At 38.5% G+C, this 23,511-nt stretch overlaps 1 protein-coding gene across 1 annotated transcript; it reads right to left on the reverse strand.

Moving 5' to 3' along the window:
* Positions 1 to 16,685: 16,685 nt before the first annotated feature.
* Positions 16,686 to 23,212, reverse strand: AGR3 (anterior gradient 3, protein disulphide isomerase family member). The gene is made up of 7 exons (XM_058833184.1): positions 23,107 to 23,212; positions 20,936 to 20,999; positions 19,606 to 19,658; positions 18,888 to 18,964; positions 18,571 to 18,634; positions 17,508 to 17,591; positions 16,686 to 16,735 (listed from the first exon to the last, which is right to left on the reverse strand). The coding sequence occupies exons 1-7, from the start codon at positions 23,210 to 23,212 to the stop codon at positions 16,686 to 16,688; spliced, it is 498 nt and encodes a 165-aa protein (XP_058689167.1).
* Between the last annotated feature and the right edge of the window lie 299 nt (positions 23,213 to 23,511).

Consider the following 23,511-nt stretch of genomic DNA (forward strand, 5'->3'; position numbering starts at 1 on the left):
AAAAATAAAATTCTTCTAGCTTGTAAATTAAAATAGAGTCATTATAAAAGCCTAGGAATTACTGTAAGAAGCAGCAAGCTGCATCTTGAACTTTGAGACCATCCTTTTGATGATTGAAACTGCTATGTCAATGAAACTTAAGCATGAATGCACTGTAATAATAAGAATTTTCCACTGTCTCCTTGAGTCAGTCAGATTGGTTTTGAAATAAAATCACCCCATTTTCTTCTGTTAAATACAGAAAATGTAGGAATATAAAACTCCTCATATGAGTAGCTCTACCTTTTAACTATTTCAATTACAGGCTGTAAGAGTTTCTGGGAGATGCTTTAACATTGTGAGGCACTCCAGCAAAGGTAGCAGGGCCATTTGTTATTGAATGTGCATTTGTCTAGTAGAGCTTGGGTCTACATTACTCACAGGCTTTTTAGTTCCTTTGGATTTGAGAAATGAGGAAAAAGAGTTTAATTTAACAAATTTTTCCAGATAACTGATGCATGCCTTGGAAGACTAAAGATGCTTAAAGGGGAACATGGTGTGATTCTTGAGGGCATCCTGATCAGTGACAGGAGTTAACTTTGATGACCTTTGTGGGTCCCTTGCAACTCAGCATATTCTTTATTTTTATGGTCAGATTAAGAGAACAAAGATGTTAATTTAAAAGAAGATTTGTTACATTCACAAAGGTCTGGGGAAAATGAAACTGGTGCTTTGTGTTTACAGGTAATTTAAATTGAAAAGCAAGATTGTTCTGGGGTATTATTCTTACTGCATAATCATAATGTTTTCTTCCTGTCACTAATGTTGCTCATGTAAAGAAAAAGGACTCCTTTTTCTCTTAGGCACCTGATTCTATTAGCAAGGTGAAACTATTAGCAAAGACCCCTCCAGGAAAGTCTCAAGAGTTTTGCCCTCATGAGAGCGCACCATGTTGCCATGTTTCTTTCCTGTTGCCTGTTTGGTGAGCAAACAAACCTTTTGTGAGTTCATTCAGTGATCTGGTTCACACTCAGCAGTGAGCTTCCAAATTCTTTAGCTCAAAAATTCTATATGCATCTGTCCTACTGCTATTTCTAAAAATTTTGAAGTCAAGCTCTATTCTTGGCCACTTGTGAAAAGGTCATTTTAAAATTTTTGTACAGGAATGCTAATATTCAAGTCAGCCCTTAAGTGAATCTCAAACTGAACACCCTTTGCTTTTCCTGACTGCATCAGATGGTATGATAAATTCTGCTCTCCTTGCAAACCACTTTATATAGAAACCTTACTAGATAAAATCCTTTGGTTCAAGTGGAAGACACATTGTGCTGGAGCTGAATTCTGCAAAGCTTTCTAACCAGTTCCAGAACAGTGCAGTTCTCCAATTTGTTAGGTTTCACTGAAGCCTGCCTTGTGTATGAGTCTCGCCCAGGATGACTCGCAGAGCTGGCGATCAGGAATCTCTAATAGCAGTAGCCCTGGGTGTTGGTTCTCTGCTCTGTGGCACCATAGCAATTTGGGAGTGGCTTTGTTTAATTCATAATCAAAATATCCTACTTGCTACCTTTAGTTTGACTAAGGAAGTGGAGGGGGTTGGGAGCGAGAGAGACAGAGAGAGCAAGCCTACCTGTGGCATGTAGCAGCAATGAGGTTTAAATATTATGGCAGATAAATGACAAAGAGTTTATTCTATCCATGAGGGAAGATACCCTTTTACTTTCTCTTTGTGTGTTCTATGCAAGAGGGTATTGCATTCTGAATGTGTTGGAGACAGCATCCTAATGTGGGAATGCAGCTCTCAGTCAGGAAGTCTGAGATGGATGAAAGTTAATGCTGGGTTTACTCTTCAGGTTGAACAGCAGCTTGCAGCTAAGTTGTACCAAAAATATTGCTGCAATTCTGCTAAGGGGAAATGAATTGGATATAAAACTAAATGCAAACAAAAGCTCCACCCTGCAGTTTCAGGGGTTTTGTTATATTATTCTATGTTTTTAAGATTACGTTATTTGCCAGTTCAGACTGAATCATGAATTTAGCAAAGATATTAATGAAAGACCCACCAACATCTCTTTGCCCATTTGCTACGGGTGCCAGAGTTGAAATTTTGGAAAATAAATGCATATTTGGAGGCTGGAGTAATAACACTTGTTATTTGTTTCCATGAAGTTATCCCTGCCCTTGGGCCTATTCATAGGTTCTGCACCATGCAACTTCAAAATAACAGTGGAGTCAGATTCAGGCCACTCTCTTTTAGTTCATTTGTTTTTAAATATTTTTTTCCTTGGGCTTCTGCAGAAGGATGAAAAATATTATTTAGGCAATCTTTTTAGAAAGGGTGACTGGGGATCCAGAGACTTATTTGTTGTCAACTAAACATTTTAAACAAAAAACATAACTTTTATAAAAAGATGCTTGATCAAATACTTGCATTTTTGCTGTGTCAAATTGTCATTTTGCAAAAGAAAATAAAAAATCTATTTGGATATGAAAAATAAGGCTTTTTGCAAAATTTCTCAAAGTAAAAATTTGTTTAGAAAAAGTAATTATTTTGGCTTCACTTCCCAAAATGAGACTGTCACAGAGAATTGCTTGTCTATTTCTACTTGTGGAGATCCACAGTGTGAATAATTCTCTAAGTGAAAGCATGAGTCAGTTAAAAAAGTCTATGTTTAAAAGACTTAACCAGTTGAACAGTCTGGTAGGAGATTGGTTAGATGAAATTGGTTAAATCATAATTAGATGGTGTGGTAAGATGTAGCATGACAGACAAAATTTGTAATTTTCCATAGAGTCTCCCACTTCTGGAAGAAAACCAGAGAGTGGAATTTTGCCTTATAGAGTAAAATGGAGAATTTAAGTGCTCCTTTAAGTGTAGAGGGCTTTAAAAATTGTTAAAGCAAGAGATTCAAACTTTTGAAATTGATATTCATTCAACCTGCAACTTCAGGACAAAATGTCACTGAAATCTCAGCAATATTGGACTCAGCACTTGGATCTACAACCCGGATTTGTATTTTGTGCCTACTGTTACTGAATTTACTTATGACTTTCTACTAAGTCACCCTGATGTTCTTGTTGATTAGAAACACTTTGTTAAATATGGTTTAGGTGTTTAGCAGTGCACAGTGACTACGGCTTTTACCATTCTGAAAGAGTTTGTTTTGGACATGAACCTGGGTCATTCCAGAATTCTTGTGATGGCATCTTAATATGACATCTACACTTTGAATCCTGGTTTTCCTTGGGGCTCTACCATTTATGTCTCCAAAGATGAAATCAAATAACCAAGCTCTAGTTACTCAAATAGATTAATGCAGTAATGAAACTGTGTTGGCAAAGTGTTACTATTACAATAACAAAAAGAGAAATTATAGAAATGGAGATGTCAGAGCACAGGGTGCTTTTGAGGTTGATGCCAGAATTACTGGAGCAGACTGTTGAAAGCACACACAGCAGCGGAGTAATTGGCAGGTCACAACATAGCCACACAAATGTTTGGAAAAGCTTCTCCTTTTGAGTGGTAAATTTTAGCTTATCTGATATAATAATGTGCAAAACTTGGCCTAAGCACTGCTGGGGTTATTTGGGACACAGTGATCACACTGTCATTTTGACAGATAAAATGCACAGGGCTCACCATTACGGGTGTCCTAGTTTAGGACAAATTAGGAAGGAAAACTCCAAATGGGGATTTCCCCAGGGAAATGCCCCCTCCCCACCAACTGGTCCAGGAAAAGGAAAAAAAAATTCCTTGGAGAGAAGAGGAAAAAGCTGTTTATTTAACAGAAATTGAGTAATATTAAATAATAAAACCTCTTGCTGTTCGATGGGATGGCAAGTCTAGGAAGAAAAGTCCTTTCCATGTGGTGTAGCTCGGCTCGCTCAGGTTCTTATCAGTCCCTCTGGCGCTGGAAAGTGTCGAGGCCCAGGCCCCGGTGGGCCACAGGCGTGAGCTCCCGGGGTTTGGCTGGGTGTTCAGTCCAGAGCAGGCTTGCACAGATCCAAGAAAACTGGAAAAAAAACAAAGGTCCAGGGAACTCCTCTGCCTCAGCTAGCTAAAACTAACTAAAAGCCTCTGTCCCGCTGTCTGTCCGTGCTGCAGGCACCACAGTCCAGGAGCGAGCTGTGTGGGAGTGATGTTTTTCTTTAACACAAACCTCGCGCTTCTTCTTCCCCCTCTCTTGCTCTCAAAGCCAGTCTTAAAGGTGCAGAACTTAATATATAACATAAACCAGATGTTTGGGGATACCAGTATCATAAAGTCACCCCAGGACAACGGGTAATCAGTTAACTGCTTAGCCGAGTGCCTTCATTCCTAAACTCCTTTTCTGTCACTGAAGTACACTGAAGGGCTGAGTAGCCCTTCCTTTGTCAGATCTATATGAAGAGTTTCACTTCTGCCAGACATGGTTTTAAGGTTAAGCTGTCTGAGGTACATCTTGTGTGTCATGCGTTAGTGTTCAGTTGTGTCCTGGTTCCTGTCCAGTTCCTGGGAACTGGCTTGGAACAGAAGCATCACCTTAGAGTGAGATCTCAGCCCTCTCCCTGAATGACTTGGGGGTATGATGTATGTGTTTGTGATTATAACTCTTGGTATGAAAACAATGTGGCCGTGCAACTTTTTGTTACTGATTCAAGTTTTTATATTCATCCTTAATTTTTTCCCAATTATAGTGATATCAATATTTCATAATCTTTGAAATACTGTCCCTGTGGCCCAGAATATGGAAATATAACTCAATATAATGCAGGGGTGTAGCAGGTGTGTGTTCAGGCATCCTGAACAGGATGTGCTGGCAGAAGTGTCCTGGAACTACCTTCCTCTTAATTCCTGCATTTAGCTCACTTGCAAAGCTAATTGGATATAGTTTCTTCATGTAAGCAGTAGCTTGGCTTGTACTTCTACTTTGTTTAATGACTAATCTCTTCCAATCTATATATGTTTAATCAGGAGATGACCTAGGTCAGATAATAAGTCTGCTGCAAATGTTCTATTTGCAGCATGTTGTGCTAAGCAATAGCAAATCTGTTGAGTGTTCTTGTAATGCAAATCCCTTTCAAATCACTTTTACTGATGGAGAGAAAACGTGTCAGCTTGTGAGTGGCTGCCTGCCTATTCCTGACTGACTTGATGTTTTCAAGAGTTTCAGGGAATAAATATACCCATGCTATATTTATCAATAATGGTTTCAATTTGTCAAGCTGCTGCTAATTTAAGTTGCAAAGAACTTCCTTTAGTATTAAGCAATTATTTCTAGGTTGATTAGCCTTAAATAATTTGTCCTGAATCTCCTGTCCCAAATCTTGTGTTTTATTCCTGTTGTTAACATTGTTAATCCTTTTATTCCTGTTGTTTACTGTTTCTATAAATGCAAATCTCTATATATCATTAAAATCTGATCCATAGATTTCAAATTTTCCTGTGTCTGTCAAATCTACATTCTAAAAATACTATCTATCTATCTATCTATCTATCTATCTATCTATCTATCTATCTATCTATCTATCTATCTATCTACCTAATCTATCTAATCTATCTAATCTGTCTATCTCTCTATCTCCATACACATGCAAGCCCCAAAAAGGACAAGGACAAAAGGTCTTGCCAGAGCAATGATGCAGAAGGCCTCTTTTTCAGTTAATATTCAGGAACAGGAAACAAGCTTCTTTCATGGTGGTCATTTTAAACATTTGATATCTATTAACACCACTTCTCACTGTTGCAAAATTGAATTTTTCTGGTGATTTTTTTGTGAGGAGAGACATCAAGACTGCCCATCAGAGGGTCTTTCCATTGCGGTCATCAGACAGCCCTGCTCCTCTCCGTGTGAATTTCTTCCGAACCAGTAAGCCATGCCTGGGACTGGGGACTGCCAAGTCGGATGAATCTTCCCCTTGACAAAGGACACGCTGTCTCATTACAGTGCCTAGCGTGATGTCAATGATGTGGTTGGTGCTCGCTGAGATCGCTGCTTCTCTGGTGAGGGGGAGGGCAGGAGGTCACCCCTGCCAGCCCAGCCTGAGGAATGCCTCCGTGCTGGCTCTAATTGTGCTCCTGTGGCGAGGAGCTCAGAAATGAGAGACTAAACTACTGCACTAAGCTGCTGTGCTGGGAGGACTATTGGGAGGTTTTTCACATGCTGGCCTGTTCAACAAAGCCCCTAAATATACCCACGCTGGGGTGTTGCTGTCATTCTGACCCAGGCTATTTGTTTCCTTCTTGCCTGATTATTGAAGATTAATATTCTGCCTTCTTGCCCTCTGTAATATTCTGGTCTTGACAGAGCATAGGAAACAGCTTATCCTATCAAATAAAGTGATAGGGAATGATTCTTGAATGCTTGATCATTCTTGTCATACTGTTTGACAACTCTTTTTGTGTTGTAAATATGCAGTAAGACCTTTGATCCCTGAGCTGGTCACATTAAGTTCATTGCTCTGGCTGAGGCCCTGCTGTGCATTCAGTGAAGGTTTTGTATCTGTGGAAAAGAATTAAGGAACACAGAGTGCTTTGTGAGAGCCAACCTGGGAGGATGGATGTGTTCTGGAAAATAAGCTTAAACTGTGCCTCTGCAGAGGGAGTGGCATTGCTGTGCAGGCCGGCAGCTGCTGCAGCTTGAACACAGCTTTGCCTTGCCCTGTTTGCGTAGCTGGGTGGATGCAGGAGACAAGGAGAAGGCGGGCAGGAGCTTGGACTGGTTTGGCTGCCATGCACAGCGTCCTCGATGAAACACAGGAGTCATCATGTGGTGAAAAGGAAAGAAAGCTGCCCTGTGCTTTCTGTGCCAAAAAGGGAGGGTGTGATGGTCACTGACAGCTCTTCCTGCCTGGAGGCACTTTTGTGCTGGAGGAGGAAATTAAAAGTCAGGGTGGTGATACACATGCTTATGGTGTGAACTTCCTGTAGTGTAGGAAAGGATGCTGTTGTCTCCCACCAAACCTCCCAAAAACCCACGTCCAAAAGGAGCGATTGCAACCACTCCTGACATGACTGACCCATAGCCACTGCTTAGCAGAGTCCACAGTGAATAGCTGCATTGTGAAGGTCTTGGCTCACTTCTGTTCTCCTAGGTGTTTCAGAAAAAAAGAACTTTAAATGAAGATAAATAGAATCAGTGATATAATAAACCAATGACAAAGAAATGTTGAGCAACAATCAAAATTCTATGCAGGAGCTGGAAGTTTGCTGTCATGGATACATACATGCCCATTTCTGAGTTATTTAATTGTGCAATTGAGTTTATATTTCAGAAAAGTGCAAAATGCTGTTTTGGTGGGAAAAAACCCTATAATACCTAAGTTTTACCTAAAAATACATATTTTAATTATAGCAGTTTTTCTCTGATAGTGAAAATTCCTTTGATTTAGGAATATTACTTAGGTTATGTGCCCTGATAATAAAATAAGTTTCTGATTGCTTATGAGAGAAATCCACTGGAGAAGTATTTCCTAATTTATACCCCTTGTTGTGGAAGTTAAATCCTTGACTTCTTTGATTCATTTACCAGCTCAATCAATCCAGGTGGCCTTCCTTTGGTCATGCCCACAGTTGCCCACAGGTCATTCCTTCTTCATTCCAGGAAAGACCAGGACATAGGCACAAACTGCCTACACAAGGAAGCTGCATGGCCTGGAGATGAGAGAGAGAGCAATATGTAATCCCTGTAAATGGGGAAGCCAGATTGCAGAGCTCCTTCCCTAGGAAATCCATGCTGGGAAATGGAAGTTTAAAGTAGCTCAGACCAACCTGTCTTTGATGCAGTTTTTTTGTTGTTTTATTTTTTTTTTTTTTGTCCCTGGAGAAAATACCCTATAAAGGCACATTTTGCACTGTTCTTTACAGCCTGTATCACTGCATCTTCTGTTGAGTAGGACAAGACTATATGTTACAATATTTGTCTTAAATACCTGTCAGTGATGACCCTGCTTTCCCCAGGCAGTCACTGACAGCTGACTCATGCTTTTTTCCTAAAGAATAACAGCCTCAAGGCTTTAGTTTTTGGCTTAATCCTGGCTCGAGTTCAGGAAAATATAATTTAAGATATACAGAGGAAATTTTCAGAGAAGAATTCAGTGAAAGCTTATCCTTTCTCTCCCTACTGTCTTCCAAATTCAGTCTTACTCTTGACATTGCTTTTTTAATGTCTTTCCTCAAGGGACAATAAACATTTTACCTTTCAGACAGGGTAACAATGACCAGAAGAATTGAGATGCAGGTACACATTTTAAAAACAAATTAAAGAAGCATATCACTATTATGTTCCCTAGTATGCAACATTTTGCAATAAATTAACTCATGGTTTAGTAGCACAGGTTGCTGAATTATCATCCCCACCTATAGTCCCTTTTGCTGTCTTATCCAAATAATTATTTGAAGCATAAAGATGAATTTTAGGTCCTTATGGTATAAGTGGTTTTGTCAATATGAGAAGGAAATAAAACAGCTAGAGAGAGAGAATACTTTTTTCAAGTTTAATGCGTAGAATGGCTACACTTATATAAGTTGCTTATATAAGTTATCACTTACTTCATCAATTTGCACCTAAAATTAACAAAGAAATCTGTGTTTCATTCAGGATCTACTCTTGCTAGTATTGTCACTTCAATTGTGTAAAAGCTGTCCTTTCTCTGTTAAACAAGCTAATTTCTATCTGTTCTACTCTGATTTCACAAAGTCTAGATTATATAGGAGAAGAGTTTGAAAATTTTCTGTGATGATCACACAGTAAATGCCTTGGTACCTTTGAGGATAATTAGAGATGTTTTTTGTTGCGTGAAGAGGTGCATAAAGAAGTGAATAGAACCAACATATGCCAGGAGGAGGCAGCCTTTCTATAGAAAGCTTTATATAACAAGAGATTATAACCACTCACAATTTAACTGCAGAAACACACTGGCAATATGTTTGATGTTTCATACAGTAAACTTCTTTCCTTCTTATAGGTAATAAAATCAGTCACTAAAAACACTACCACCCAATACAGGAGAGACAGCGCGTTCCAAATATGTATTAGCATTGCATGAAAGCACTTGTGTAGGGAAATCACAGGTCCTCATGTACTTGTGCACACTTCCCTTCAGGCATCAATTGGGAATACAGGCAAACCAAACCAAAGCACTTTGTGCTAATGGTTTATCTGATTTTGGAGTAATACTCCTAAAATAAGAGAAAAGAACTTGTTAGGAAACTTCAGGGCTCGGTAACCAGCTGCACACTGAAGGCCAAGGCTCTGCTCTGAGACAGTTGTTGTTCTCCATATAAAAGACAGCTTCATATTTAGTAGATACAGTGACAAGCCTTTATTTCTCCTGCCACCTGCCTTAGGCTGTAGTGTATATTCTGCCCTTGAAACATAAGCTTCTCCCCTTAATTTGTACAAGGCCTACTAGCATTTATTTATTAGTTAGACTTCAGATAAACTCATAACAGTCAAGGGATTATGATTATTGATGAACCAAGGAGAACATTGACAGCTGCCATAGCTTTCCCTTCATCAAGACAGAGCCAGTATGGTTGAGTAGGAATAGTGCAATTTACTTGTGCAGCAATCACTCTCCTCAAGTAGCATGTGAAGAGCATAATGGCCAAAAAGGGGAAGTGTGCTCATGTCAGCAGTATGTGCTGCTATCAGGGTGCTGTCTGAGTTCTGTCCTCACTCCATGGAATCAGAGAATTGTTTGGGTTGGGAGGGACCTTAAAGATCATCTATTTCCAAAGCCCCTTCCATGGTCAGGGACACCTTCCAGTAGGCCAGGCTGCTCAGGGTCCCGTCCAAGATGGCCTTGAACACTTCCATTAGAGTCCCAGTAAACCCAGCAGCTGCATGCAGACCTCTAATTCCTCTCATTTGTTCCCAAGGCCGTGTGTGTCTGTGGACAGGCAGTATAGAGAGGCACCCTGTTGTGTTAGTTACCCACAAAGGGGATGGGAGCCATAATCCTGCCACCTGTCTTTCCCCCACCCCTATATCAGCATGCAAAGAAATCTACAGCTTCATAACTGAAACACCCCTAGAAGTATATTCTTTATTCCCCATTTAGCAAGCATAGCCAATACCTTCACAAATTATGCATAAAAAATACAAGATTTTTATTTTTCTCTGCACTGTGTTAAATTATTATAATTACTTTCATGGGAGGTTTTGCTTGTTTTTCAACTTTGCTGTTTTAAAATGTGGCTATGAGTCTGACAACTTTTTGGCAACTTGCCCCTGTAGTCCCTAGGTAGTTTGAATATTTCCATCATTTAGCAGCATACTGCCACAAACATATTGAGCCTCCATGACTAAAATACACATATAGTGTAATGCCAAAGTATTTTCTGGCACTGGCAATGCTTGCTATTGTCAGACTTGGAACGACAGTTTCTTCTTTATATGAATTTCAGCCTTACCTGGAGACATGGTGGCTACTAAAAACCCTCTAGCACTGTAGAATTATGTTCTGTGGAATTATGTTTACCAAAAGTATTTAGGAATTCACTGTTTTTCAAAGACATTGTTACTCCTAGGTTTATGGCTCAGAAGACCATGTTATGAAACTATAGAGCAGGAAGGCTTTTCTTTAGCTATCTTGGTGAGTCATCCTCTCAAAGGACACGTATCCTTTGATTTTTTTTGGTGCAGGAAGGAAAGGTTTTATGGTTTATGTGTCGGTTACAAAATTGTAGATGCTCTCATTTGTCTTAGCACAATGCCTTTTCTCCCTTAATTCCAGGATTTCAAATGACTGATGGAACAGATTCCACAGTCAGAAAGAGGCAGTGCTAATTAGTTGGCGATTTTTGCCATTAGCTGGAGAAAGGCACCCTCAGTTCCTTGACCTGCTACATGCTTTTTGTATGATCTTAACCTGCTTGTGGTTTTGGTCCTTCTGTATAAATATATGGAAAACTAAACATCCTTAGCTCCTGCAACTCAGTTCAGGATAAATTACCGAAGGAGCTGTCAGTCTCTTTAATGCTGCTTCCATATGGTAGGACACCTTCAGGCAGGTGTCTGTGGATACAGCTTTGCCCAGTGCTTAAGGTGTTTGGTCCTTTGTGCTCCAGAGATGCCCTACAGCTGTACCTGGGGCTGTACAAGCTCAGCTCACCATCTGTGCAGTCAACACATTTGGTCAGGAAAGGCAGCCTGAAGGTATCCCCAGTGGTCATACTTGATGGTGTTAATAAAGTGGCTACCACATAAAGGCTTCAGAAAAGTTCACATTTGCACTGTTGCCTTCTAGAAATAACATCTTAAATAATGTTTATTCATTTAAAATTCTCCATGAGATATCCACAAAGCTGTTTCTTGGCTTTTATAAACATCAACCAAACAAACAAATGTTAAAGGTTTATTTCTCTTTAATGGAGTTGTTCTGCATCTCGTATCTTTAGTCCAGGAATGCAGGACAACCCATAATACATTTTTACTGGACTATGACTCCCTCTGTATTAATTTGTTTGGTAGGTAAATAAGAAAGGGTGTTTTTCCAAAGAAGGAATGATTTAATCTCCAGGTCCAAGGTAACTGCTGCTCTGAGTCTTTGAATTCCCTTTTGGGAATTTTTTATGGGATTTAGGAATTTTTTTTTAATTTTTTTTTTTATTGTCAAGGTTGAGAGCATATGAATTACTGAGAACTAAGCCATTGAGGTCATGAGGGAATATTTTTTCAATTAGAGCAAGAATGCTCCTCAGTAGGAATGTATATACAAAAGTGTTTGATAACATAATAATTTGATATATCAGTTATAGAGTTGTCTTCCAAGTGAAGCCATGGAGGTCTGGAAGATGCATGCTCTCCTTCTGCTCTTATGCTCTGACAAAAATGCTCAAGAGCTATGTAAAATTTCAACCCCAACAACTTATAGGCTTGAAGCAAAAAATCCCTTAGCAGAGCAAGGCTGCTTTTGTCTCCATGCTATGCAATATTCCCCACCATAGGGTGTAGCTTCTCCTCCAGGCAGTCACTGTTCTCTTCCCTGTGTGTGAACATGAGCAACGAAGCTGGTGGTTTTTATACATCCATGAACTTGTCTCTCTGCAGCTGGCTGAGTGCTAAATAGCAGGGTGGGTTCTTGTGTGCCAGCCTTTTACAAACAATCACCTGGGGACGTGTAGTCAGGGTGTGCTAAGGAATAAGGACTGATACCTCAGAAAGGTAACAGAAGACACAGCAGATCATTTTGAAACTGTTTTATGTTCTTACTAAAACAGTAACACGGTCTAAGCACCAACACACTCTGTGTGGAGTGCTGTCTTTTGAGTCTTATAAAATTGAAAAGTTACTGTGCATGGTGTCTTTTCTCCTTCTCACATGTCAGACTTAGACCTGTACCAAGGGTGACTTGATGAATGTCTCCTGAAGTTGGCATTATAGGGAAATTTCAAACGGCGGTTCTTGATATGGCAGTGTGAACTAAAAGATGATTCTGCTTATTTGGATTTTTTTTTTTTCTAATTACACAAAAATAGGGGAAGCAGGAGTTTTTGTGTCTCTTCTCTGATTCTAAAGGGATCAGCAAATATCTGATACCTCAAAAGAGAAAACAGCTGAAATAGATGCACTTTTAGCGACTAGGGGGTCAGTTACTTTACAATCATGGTAGCAACTGAAGATGGAAGTGATGAATTGCGTGAGCGTCTTAAGCAGCAAGAAAAAGGAACTAATAGATAGACTGCAAATTCTGTAGATTTTCTGGTGGGAAAGTAAATATTCCTCCCCTTCTATCTGGTGGTTTTGGACTTTTTAATTGCCATGGAGACAATTTATTTCCTTCTGACTTGTACTGTAGATCTCTACATCCATTTGAAAAAAGGAACAAACAAAAGGAAGCAGATCAGTGACTTGGCTGATCCTGTGGAGGACACCTCAGCATTTGGAAATTTCTCTGTGTCAGCCTTTGGCAAGAAAGTATGTAGTACATGAAACAAGCCTAACTATATCAGTCTTATTCTGCAAGATCAAGTTACTTTTGCATTTTAAGTGCTGATGTGTCCCACAGTCTCTCACCTCCATGGTACACAAAGGTATGGTGCCTTTTCTTTTGTTCTGGTCAGGCGCAAATATTTGCACAAGGGAAAATGTTTTAGCTCCACAGACCAATAGATCAGCCATCTGCCTGGAAAAGGGAACGCCTTTCTGGGCTGAGACGGATACACAGGGGAGGATCCTGTTCTGTCAGTTCCCAGATTCCTGAGCTTCACCTCACTGACGTTAAGTCCACGTTTGTTTGTCTGCTCTTGGTCTGATTACACCAGATAAGTTCAGACAGTAAAGTAGAGACGGATATGTGAACAGGTGGCAGTAATTTTGCTTCCCAGAATATGTTGTGTTCATACCAAAGACAAAACTCAGAGAAATCTTTTTGTATGAAACATGGATTTCCACAGCTGATTCCACATTATGCCCATGTGAATATTAAGGTCTAAACACAGAGAATAAAGGTTATAAATTCTGTTAAAGCACAAAGTCTACACAGACAGGTTTTCTCATCTATTGGTCCTTATACTCTGACTGAATTTATTCTGTGTAAAACAACTTCTGCTCTCACATTCACATTTTCAGTCTTTTATTCTCTTCCTTCAGCTCTAACCTGGTTGGTTTAGTTCCAGATAACCAAGGAACAAAAGGAAGTTTCCAACTCTTTCCTTAAGAAAGTGGAAAGTAAAGAAGTAAAGAATATAAGTAAAAATCTGCCCACTAATATTGTGAATAAATTTGTGTGGTGTGTAAACAGAAAAGCAGGTAATGAAAGAGGGAGCAGATTATCATGCCATTCATTTAATGGAAAAAGAGGGGAAAGAATCATATTACATCTGTTATTGAAGAGGTTGCAGGCTTACTATCTTGTCTCAGAGTAATGAGACTTTCATTTGAGATCTGAGTTTCTGTTCCATCAGCAGAAATATTACCTGGCAAAAGAGTCTTCAAAGAGAAGGCAGAAATGTAGTAGCAGCTCTAAAATTAGGGTTGAACTAAGTTGTGAATAAAGAAATATGTGCATACAGGGTGTCTTTTACCTGAATATCTAGCTCCACCAAAAGGACTCATTCTGAGTCTCTAAGAATCTCAAAGATTTAGTCCCATTTCTGAAGCCTATGGCTGGGAACAGATTTCAGTGTGGTACTTATGGGGATTTGAGAAGTGAAAGACAAGAGTGAAATCCCCTTTACTAACTTTGCAAAGAGATTTCATCTGACTCAGCATAACTCACGTGCCTGTGACATCTGTAGAAAGTGGCTACTCTCTCCTTAAATAAGTGGTTTGTTAAAACTGTTACAAACTTCCACAGCAGCAAGTACTGTTCAAGGTTACAGATGCAATCATTATCAATAATACCTTTGGAAATTAATCTGGATTTTCTTCAAATGTTAAAACAACATTTACTGCAGTGTAAACTTAAAGGCTAGCTTTTGTCTGACAATTAAGTCAGCGATCATGCCGTTGTTCTGGAAATTTGGGTTTTTTTTCTGTTTAATTCACATAGTTTGTTTCCTGTCTGCTGGCTCAATATCAAATGCCAAAAATAAGCATAACAACAGTAGCCTTCCAGGACTAAGGTTTGAATTGCTTGTTTCTTCCACAATTTCAGTAAGTGGTAATTCCACCATTTATTTCCTTTTACAGCACTGAGGTGAGACAGATTATGAAGTTAAGCTTTCCTGAGATCTCCCCTCAAAAATGTGTGAGGATGTATAGCCCAGCTGAAGTGCATCAACACAGAGCAAACAGCATGGGCAACAAACAAAAAGAACTGGAAGCCCCTGTGAAGTAGGAACACTGGTGTATGTTTCCATCATGGAAACATGGTGGGATGACTGGCACAGCTGCACTGGATGGCTATGAACTCTTCAAAAGGGACAGGCAAGGAAGGGGAGGCCCCGTATGTTAGGGAGTTTTGATTGCCTAGAGCTTGGTGATGGTGATGACAGGGTTGAACGTCCATGGGCAAGAGCTGGGGGAAGGTCAGTAAGGCAGGTGTGTGTCCAAAGAAGGGCAATGATGCTGGAGCATAATGCTTCATGAGGAGTGGCTGGGGGTACTGGGGTTGTTTAGCCTGGAGAAAAGGAAGATGAATGGCTGTTGTGACTACCCTGGGTCATCTCTGGCAGCTAGTTTGCATTCCTTTCTCCAGAATATCTCTGGAATGCTCAAAAGAGGGTATGACCCCAGACAGGGAAATCTTGCCAAATCTGGAACAGATAAAGACATAAATGAGTAGAGCTCAGCACAAATCAAAGGAATAGGATTTGCTGTTTAATTTTAATGCTAGCATTTTCCCCATAGGTTAAAAACATCATACTCATTGTAAAGACAATACATTTCTAATGACTGAAATAATTTTTTTTTCTCTTAGTGTACAGGTCATTTGTCTCCACTCCATTGGAATATATGCTTATATTCAAATTTTACATAATTATTAAAATGTGGATGTGTGCAATATAACTCACCCATGACATATTAATACTAGGTATTGTGAATTAGCAAAGCTTTCCTGCAGAGATCTTTCTCTCACCTATTATGTGTTCACAGGCAGCATCACAGCAAGCATGGTGGCACAAACAAATGACACAGGTGCTTTATATGTAAAATGCTACTTCACATGCTACTACTGCAAGTGAATTGCTGACTACTTTGCTCGAACAGAAACTCACATTGCTGGGTTCACATTTCAATTGACTTCAGCTTTTTACTCAAAGCAGGTTCCCACCCCTACATACAGTAATCCTGTGAAAATTTTGCCAAGATTTTGTATGTCCAGATTCCCTCAGTGAGCTGCCACCTTCATGATGGAATGCTGCAGCAAAGGAGGGAATGACCTGGGATGAGCTTCCCATGACTGAAAAGCCATTTAAATGCAAAGAGCTAGGATAACGCTCTCATTTTTCCCATGCCAGAATTTACAAACATCACTTAACCTCAGGATTGGCGTTCTGGGTCTATCTCCTTCCATCTCTCTTGCTGCACTGTATCTTTATTGGAGCAAAATGTGTAGCTGCCCTTTGATTATTATCAACTCACTGGGACTGCATGCTCAGTCTCTCTGTTTTAAGCAACCACAACAAAAGTTAAAGGATTGTACAGAAGAAGGATAAGCCCAGAACACTGGAGTATGGTTTTTGTTTTGTTTTGTTTTTTTTTAGTTTTTGGGGTGTTTTTTGGTTTTTGTGGGGTTTTTTTGTTGTTTTTTTTTTTCTATGTAAGCTATTCCAAAATGTATAGCCTAAGCATTCCAGTCTGATTTGACAGCAAAGTTTCCTTTACTTTAACAAGAAATGACTGTATAAAGCAGGGGTACATTAACAACTAATAAGCTTCTTGCAATAGAAGTTAAAATGGAGAGGCAAGATGCAGATATTAACTCATGTAATAAATTGCAAATAGACATTAAAAAAAAAGTTGCTGGTAACTCCTCTTCAGAAGACATAGCTGACCTAACAGAGTCATAGTTGGATTGCTAAAATATAGCTCGAATCTGCTGCACTTAAACCCATCATTTTTAGTTATTTAGATAATTAAATTCAAAGTGTTTAATATACTGCTCCTCATGTTTTCCAAATGGGTGCTTTAGTCTTTCTGTCTTTGTTCTCCAAGTTGTACATATACATTTATTAAATCTGATACACAAAATATGCTTGATAAAAGCTCAGTTTGCAAGTAGAGACAGAGAGGTGCAGCTTCACCTCGTGGATGTTGTGGTCATTTCACTGTTACTGGTTACAATTCTGTCTGAATGAGGCGTAGTGCTTTCTTCATGTTCTCTATTACTAAAAGAAAAAGAAATAAGAACTGTGGAAATGGATTAGAAGTACATCTGTACAATTAAAAAAAATTAGCAACCTAATTTGATTTAGTAAATTATTCACACTGAAATTGATTTATTATCACACATTTCATTTTAGAGATTTGTATTTTGAAAATTATGTCATTGATACTAAAACAGAAAGTAAGACATTTCATGAATCAAAATGTTTAACTTAAGGGATTTGAAAACAATCCTTTCAACTCCCTCATTTCTCAACAGCAAGCCTGGTAATCAGATGTGATGTGTGTATTTGTGGTGAGATACTGCATTGGTGTCAAATAGATGGCATAGAGTAAGAACTGGCTCAACCTGAAAAATCACATTCCTTTCTGAAATGTGGCTGTTAGGGGTAGGGACACAACCACCTGCATTTCTTTACAGATTCCCTCCCACCACTGGCTATTTACATTGTACAGTCGGATACTTTTGAGCATAGTGACTTTCACCATTCTCCATAAAATTGCTCAGATCTTGATCCTGAGGGTTCTCACCCATGACGTTTCAATTTTTCTTGCTTGACTAGTCCCAATAAATTCAATGGGACAATGCGTGTGATTGTTTTGCTAGAACAAGTTAGACCATTATAATTTATTGCAAATGCTCTCACACGGTATTTATTCTTTACTTTGAGATCAGAATGGATTCTCCAGAATGGATTCATCCAAGTGATCAGGATGGGGGGTATGGCTCCTTACAATGTGAAATGCAGTGTAACAGGGCAAAGGGGCACTTACGGAACATCATGTCCTGCGGTTCATAAGTGTAAAGCCGGTTGGAGTATCTTCCCGTGATATCAGCTCTTACTGTGAGAGATGGGTCTGAAAAAGTATTTGGGTTAAACACTGCCTTCCATTCCCACAAGAGCTGAGGGTGATATGGTGGCATTACTTTGGCAGCCCTGTTTCTGATTTCATCAGCACAGCAATTATAAGGCCATTATGCTCTGCTCCAAACAACTGCAGTTTTCTTGGAAAAATCCTCACCAAAAGCTAATTTTTATATTACACAGCTGTTTTTAAATGCTAGGTTAGACGTGAATTTAATTTATATTTAAAGAAAAATATCCTGTTTTACAGGTTCTGAGTTTACATCAGAAGAGGTTAATCTGACCAGATGCACACATAGTGGAGGTCATGCCTATCTATGGCAATAAATAGCACGACTTACCTAGACCCTTCAGAATGAAAATCTTCTGATTCCTAATGTTCCCAGAGTGGGAACAAGTTGTTGTGAACCTCTCTTCTCTCAGTTACCCTTCCAAGTTTTTTATTAATTTACTGATTGCTGTAACTACACTGCTCTCTGTCTGAGTGTGGGCTGAACTTTGAAGGCCACCACAGAGCTAGCCACTCCAGGCTCCCTGAACAGCAAGCCAGAAGGAACAGGCACTCTAGGGCATGATTCATTTGGCCATTCCAGGAGTCAGCTTTACAATGGAATAAATCCCTAGATGTCACTGATTATTGATTTATTCTGTGGTAATGTCCACTTTATAGCCATCTACATTCAGTCAAATATTTGACATTTTCAGTAAACTTTGTATTGTAACAGCACTAGCAAGCAGCACCGAGAGCAAAAGCCCAGATATTAACAGGCTCCTAAACATCTTGCTCTCAAGTCCAAATTAGTACCCTCCAGGACATATCTGTAACCAGAGGAAGTTTACAAGAGTCAAAACATACAACTGAGGCAGAGAGATTTTCTTTTGGCAAAATGAATCATTTTGATGTCCCCACAGGATGACAATGGCATAATTCAGGTATTACAACTTTGATCATACATAAATATTTTACATACCTACAAACATGATTCGAGGCACATATTGTCCATCGGGTGACAGGTTTTTATCTGTGGTTTCATGCTGGTATAAAAATTAAGGCTAGTTGTTAAAATGTTTTTGTAAATTTTGCTGAAATAACACCACCTACGAATAACCTGGTACTAGAAGACAAAACCAAAAAGGTACTACTCGTGTGTGAATACACATGCACAAATGCCTCTACTTAAATAACTAAAATGTCAGATATATTATTGAAAACAACATGAAAAAAACAGGACAGAGAAAACACAGACCATGAAATGATACCAGTAAAATAGCCCCAAACCCTTCATACCATGAGATTCAGCATAATGAAGTTATTTTGGGCCATTTCCTGTATTTCTTCATTTTCTGCGAAAGCTTTCTTCAGTGCTAGAAAAGACAGGATCACTTTGAAATCCATCTCAAACTCTGCCCTTCCGTCTGTGCTTGGGACCACATTGGCCAGAGACTGGGCCACATTGTTCCTGTCTCTGCTGATTCACATTCCTGAGGAGACACTTAAGGGCTCTATCACTGCTTTTGGGGGCTTTTTGGCCTATGGCACTACAACCTCTGGCTATGAAAATGGAAGCTCTCTTCAGTTATTTATGAAGCCTGTTGTCTCAATGGATACCATGTCTTGGCTTGACAAAAGTGCATTATTCTCAGAAAATTCTTGTTAGTTCAATTTCAGCAGTCCTGTCCTTGCCTCCTTCTTCAGTTACCATTTCAGGAGGGCTAAACAATATTAAATTTGTTCAATGAGTCAGTAGCCAATTTGTGCCCTTTAATTTGAGTACTGCATTTGGAATAGCAGTACAGCAGCAGTGAGAATTTTTCATGTTCTTTATTGCATAGTTTCATAATGGAGTTTTTGTAAATAATGGTAATAAATTTTTCAATTTTCAGCTACATTTTCATTTATCTCTTTCTCTGAATAATTTTCAGTAAATGCAATGTAAATATATAGATAGACTCAGTTTCTTATAAAAATATTCACAGGATTTTAACACACAAAAAATCAAAATTACCTTGGCAGTATTGACAGTCTTCCAAATGATGAATTACCATCAGTGGCTTGTTACTTTATTAATAATAATAAAAGATGTAGTTAAGTCATTTGACATGTATTCAGATGGGTGATTTTACTAGCAGACTGAAAAAGGCAAATTGTATTTAATCTTATGTTAACCCACAGTAAAACCATAAAGACATTCTATAAAATATTACAGAAATTTCTGAGCAAGGGAAAAGAGCATAAACACTTCATAAAGGAAGAAATAGAGAAACAGAGTTTCTACATCTAAATAGGCTGTCTATAGTAAGAGATTCTAGAAGAAAGAAACAACAGACCCACCATAATTTCATTCCCAGATAGTAAATAATTAGACTAAGTAGGTATTTAATGTTGCTTAGGTGTGAATTTGCCCAGGATTAAGAAAATAAAAGTAATATATATGAACTGTAATAAAATAGATTTTATAAGATTGAGTTTAACATCAAATACTTTCCATGAAAAGTTACTCGTGTTTTAAGCTTTCTTGAACATGTATATAGTATATTACCTCTTTTCTGTAAATTGTTTGACAAAGTGTTAAAATTTTATATTTTGGATGTTAAAACACAAATTCTGTGCATTTTCTCCCATATTTTTTTAAACTGTATTTGCTGTTCAGCAGGTCAGTAACTAATGCTTGGTCTGCTTTCAATGTCAGGAGTTAATTTCTAACCATTTTCACATAGGGTAGATGAAATTTCTCTATGTTTTACAAATAATTTGCCTTCAATTTAATAATTTGCCTTCAATAGTTCATGCTACACTATTGTGATCTACAATGACCTGTAAAAGATATTTAAATAGGTATTGTTATGAATTTTCAAATATATTTGCAGCTGAGTCTCAGAGAAGACTGAATTTGGAACTTCTATTTCTATCAAGATAGTGCGAAAATATATCATGAACATAGTCCAGCTAATAAAGTGTTGGGAGAAACATCAAAGGCAGTAGATTATCATGCAAGGGTAAATGTAACAGATTTCAAGGAAGTGATCAGAAGTACATGATATTAAAACACAATAGATGTAGTTAAAAAAATTATGGTATCTATTTATGACTGATAATTAGAATGACAACACCTCTTTTGTGGCAAAGAAATGACAGCATTACATTATTGGCCCATGATGTTACTTCAGAGTCATAAGAGTCTTACAAGTCTTTTTGTTTATAGACAGAGTCTGTTTTATTTAGCTGGGTGGCCTGCAGATCAGCTCTCATGGTGTTTCTTTGTTCTGTCTCATTATTGTATATTCCAGAAAGACAGAATAACAACTTTGTCTTCATACAAATTTTTAATCTCTTACCTTTTCTTTGCCTGATAAAGCCCTTCTTCATAAGTCTGTACCCATGTAATTTCATCTCCCCACCCTAGAAATAAAATAGAAGGACTAGCTTCTGGCCAGGCAAGAAACTCATAACAAATTTTCTTTACATCTATCAACTTCTGTATACAAATAAATTTGGAGTTTTTAGTCGAAGGTTCTCTAACATTGTGGATATGCTAATTTCACATCTCCTAATAGGTACACTAAAAGGTTAAAAAACCTCAACCATACAACCTAACCCCCCAAAAATCACAGCTGGTTGCATATTCAGTTCAAGTCCTTTGACAGACTTGTTAGTTATCTTTCTAAGTCCTCAGAGGTCCATAAATCAGCCCCCAAGTCCTTTGTATTTTCATATTTTCTGCTCAGTATTTCATGTAGACCCTGGGACTTAAAGAGAAGCTGGCATATAATGAGAGAAAAATAAAATATGACAGCTCAAATAAGATCAGCTTTAATATGAATGTCATTGGAATAGTCTTGGAGTATAGAAATAACTCCAAAATCACTTCAATCCCTGAAGTTGCAAGCCCTTCATTTAATTAAATAATCCAGTAAAGGAATGTCTGTTAAATAAAAATCTCTGCTGAAACAAATCCTAACAAACATCAGCTGAATAGCTCATCCATAGCTGGGAATATGCAGACCTCAAAAATCAGATTGTTGACTCGGTTTTATGCCTTCAGGTCCTAAGGACGGCAACCCTTGCACAGCAGACCCCTGGACCCTAGGCAGTGTTGCTCCATTAATGAGAACTCCCATGGGAATTGTAGAACAATTTCTGGACCTGGACCAGGTTAAAGGTCTGTTTCTTCTGTGCTGTCTGGACAGTGCTTGGACCAGCCCAGGTTTGCTGTTGGACTTCTCACAGGACAATTGCTTGTGATGCTCCTAGGTCTGCTTTCAGTACACAGGTCTGTCTGGCTGATGGGGGACCTTGGCATGCTGACCAGTGCCTTCCCAGCCCTGGAATTGGCATCCCAATAGGCCTGAAGTCAGCATTAGAAAAGTTATATCTGTTTGCTGTGACTCCTTTGTAGTTAGCTTGCTTTTGTTTTTGTTTTTTTTTCCCAAAACCGACATAATATAAACAATTTTGTTATCTTTTTTTTTCTTTTTTTTTGTCCATTTAGGCTTACTGGGAAAAAATAAATCCTGATCAAGGCAAACTGGGAAATAAATCCCGAATTGATAATAACCTTTTCCCAGGGTTTCTGTTTATAAAAAGTGTTTTGAAATTTCTCTTAAGCAAGTCCAGGTGGTACATGATTTTGTCAAGTTGTCTCTGAGCAATTAGGCTCAAATGGAACCTCTGAGAGATGTGCAACTTTGCCAAGATAGGGAAAACTCAGAGGTGAGCTGTGGGATCTGCAGGCTTTGTACAGCCTGCAGAAGAGGTTAGGAAGGGAATGGAGATTTTTTTGTTGTTGTTGATTAGTCCCAAAAGGAGAAGAAATATGGGGAAGGGAAAAAGAGCTTGCTAAGCTATTTTTCTGCTTGTATTTCTGAGGATTGATCAGATATAAATAAATTAAAACAGGATCTTAACTTCTAACATTATTTAACAAGTTGAAAATTGTGCACCACAGGGAAATGAATTACACACAGTCATGCTTTGCACTGGACATCTGAAGAAAAGCAAAAAAAAAGTCATGCAGAAAACCCCACCAGCGGTTCAAACTGTTCTGTGTACAAAAATGAGTTTGTAGAAAATTTTCTCCACAGCAACTGATGTTATGATAGGTTACAATCTTAAAACATATTTCAAACAGTCTATGAAAGAATATTTTTTTCACTGATAGTCCTACATGTACATCTTGATTTGAGAGACTCAGTTTAGGTTATTTGCTTCTGTTAGATCACTGTGAGTTATATAAATTATGCAGGTTATATGAGGCTCTCAGCTGTATCCTTAAGAATAAACTGATGGAGTCAAATGATGTGAAATTAGAACATGTATTAATTAGAACATCACTTAACACTAAAGAAAACACACCTCAGTAAGTATATATGTGCATTCTATGTATGTTTCATAAACATATATGTGTGTGCATATGTACAGATACACATTCTATACATTCAAAATGAAACTATTTGCTGGTCTATATGGTGGGGTAAGGAGGTAACTACATTTAGTGAACTTACAATACCTCTTGATAGTGTCTGAGGTGCTCTTTTTTCCTTTTTAATTGCCATTGCAAGGTTGGAAGTGACTGCAATTAGCAGGAGGGACAAGGCCAAGGTAGAATGGAGCATTTTTTCCCTTCCAATGCAAGGAAACTGGAAAACAAAGAAACTTCAGAAGCTTTAGTCACATGGATTTGTCACATGGTTCAGCGTAGATCAATGTTAGTGGCATCTTAACAATCTGTACTTCAGAGACGCTTTTGGTTATTTTTGGACATGCTTGCCTTTGTGAGGAAAATGCAAACTAGAGGTGTTTAATTTTACTGTGCAATGCTACTTTCAGCAGTAAAAACTAGGCTGCAGGGTACTGTTCTCATGTGATTCTCATGAACAATGTTGTGATACTTGATGACAACAATTTTAAGACA

The sequence above is a fragment of the Poecile atricapillus genome, chromosome 2 (genome assembly GCF_030490865.1).
Source record: "Poecile atricapillus isolate bPoeAtr1 chromosome 2, bPoeAtr1.hap1, whole genome shotgun sequence".
NCBI classification, from domain to species: Eukaryota; Metazoa; Chordata; class Aves; order Passeriformes; family Paridae; genus Poecile; species Poecile atricapillus.

Coding starts and splice junctions, on each gene's coding strand:
- AGR3 (XM_058833184.1), bottom strand. CDS start 23,212: ATGCTCCATTCTACCTTGGCCTTGTCCCTCCTGCTAATTGCAGTCACT. Junction 18,635..18,887: donor TCATTATGCTGAATCTCATG/GTATGAAGGGTT, acceptor TTTTTATACCAG/CATGAAACCACAGATAAAAA. Junction 16,736..17,507: donor ACCGCAGGACATGATGTTCC/GTAAGTGCCCCT, acceptor TTTTTCTTTTAG/TAATAGAGAACATGAAGAAA.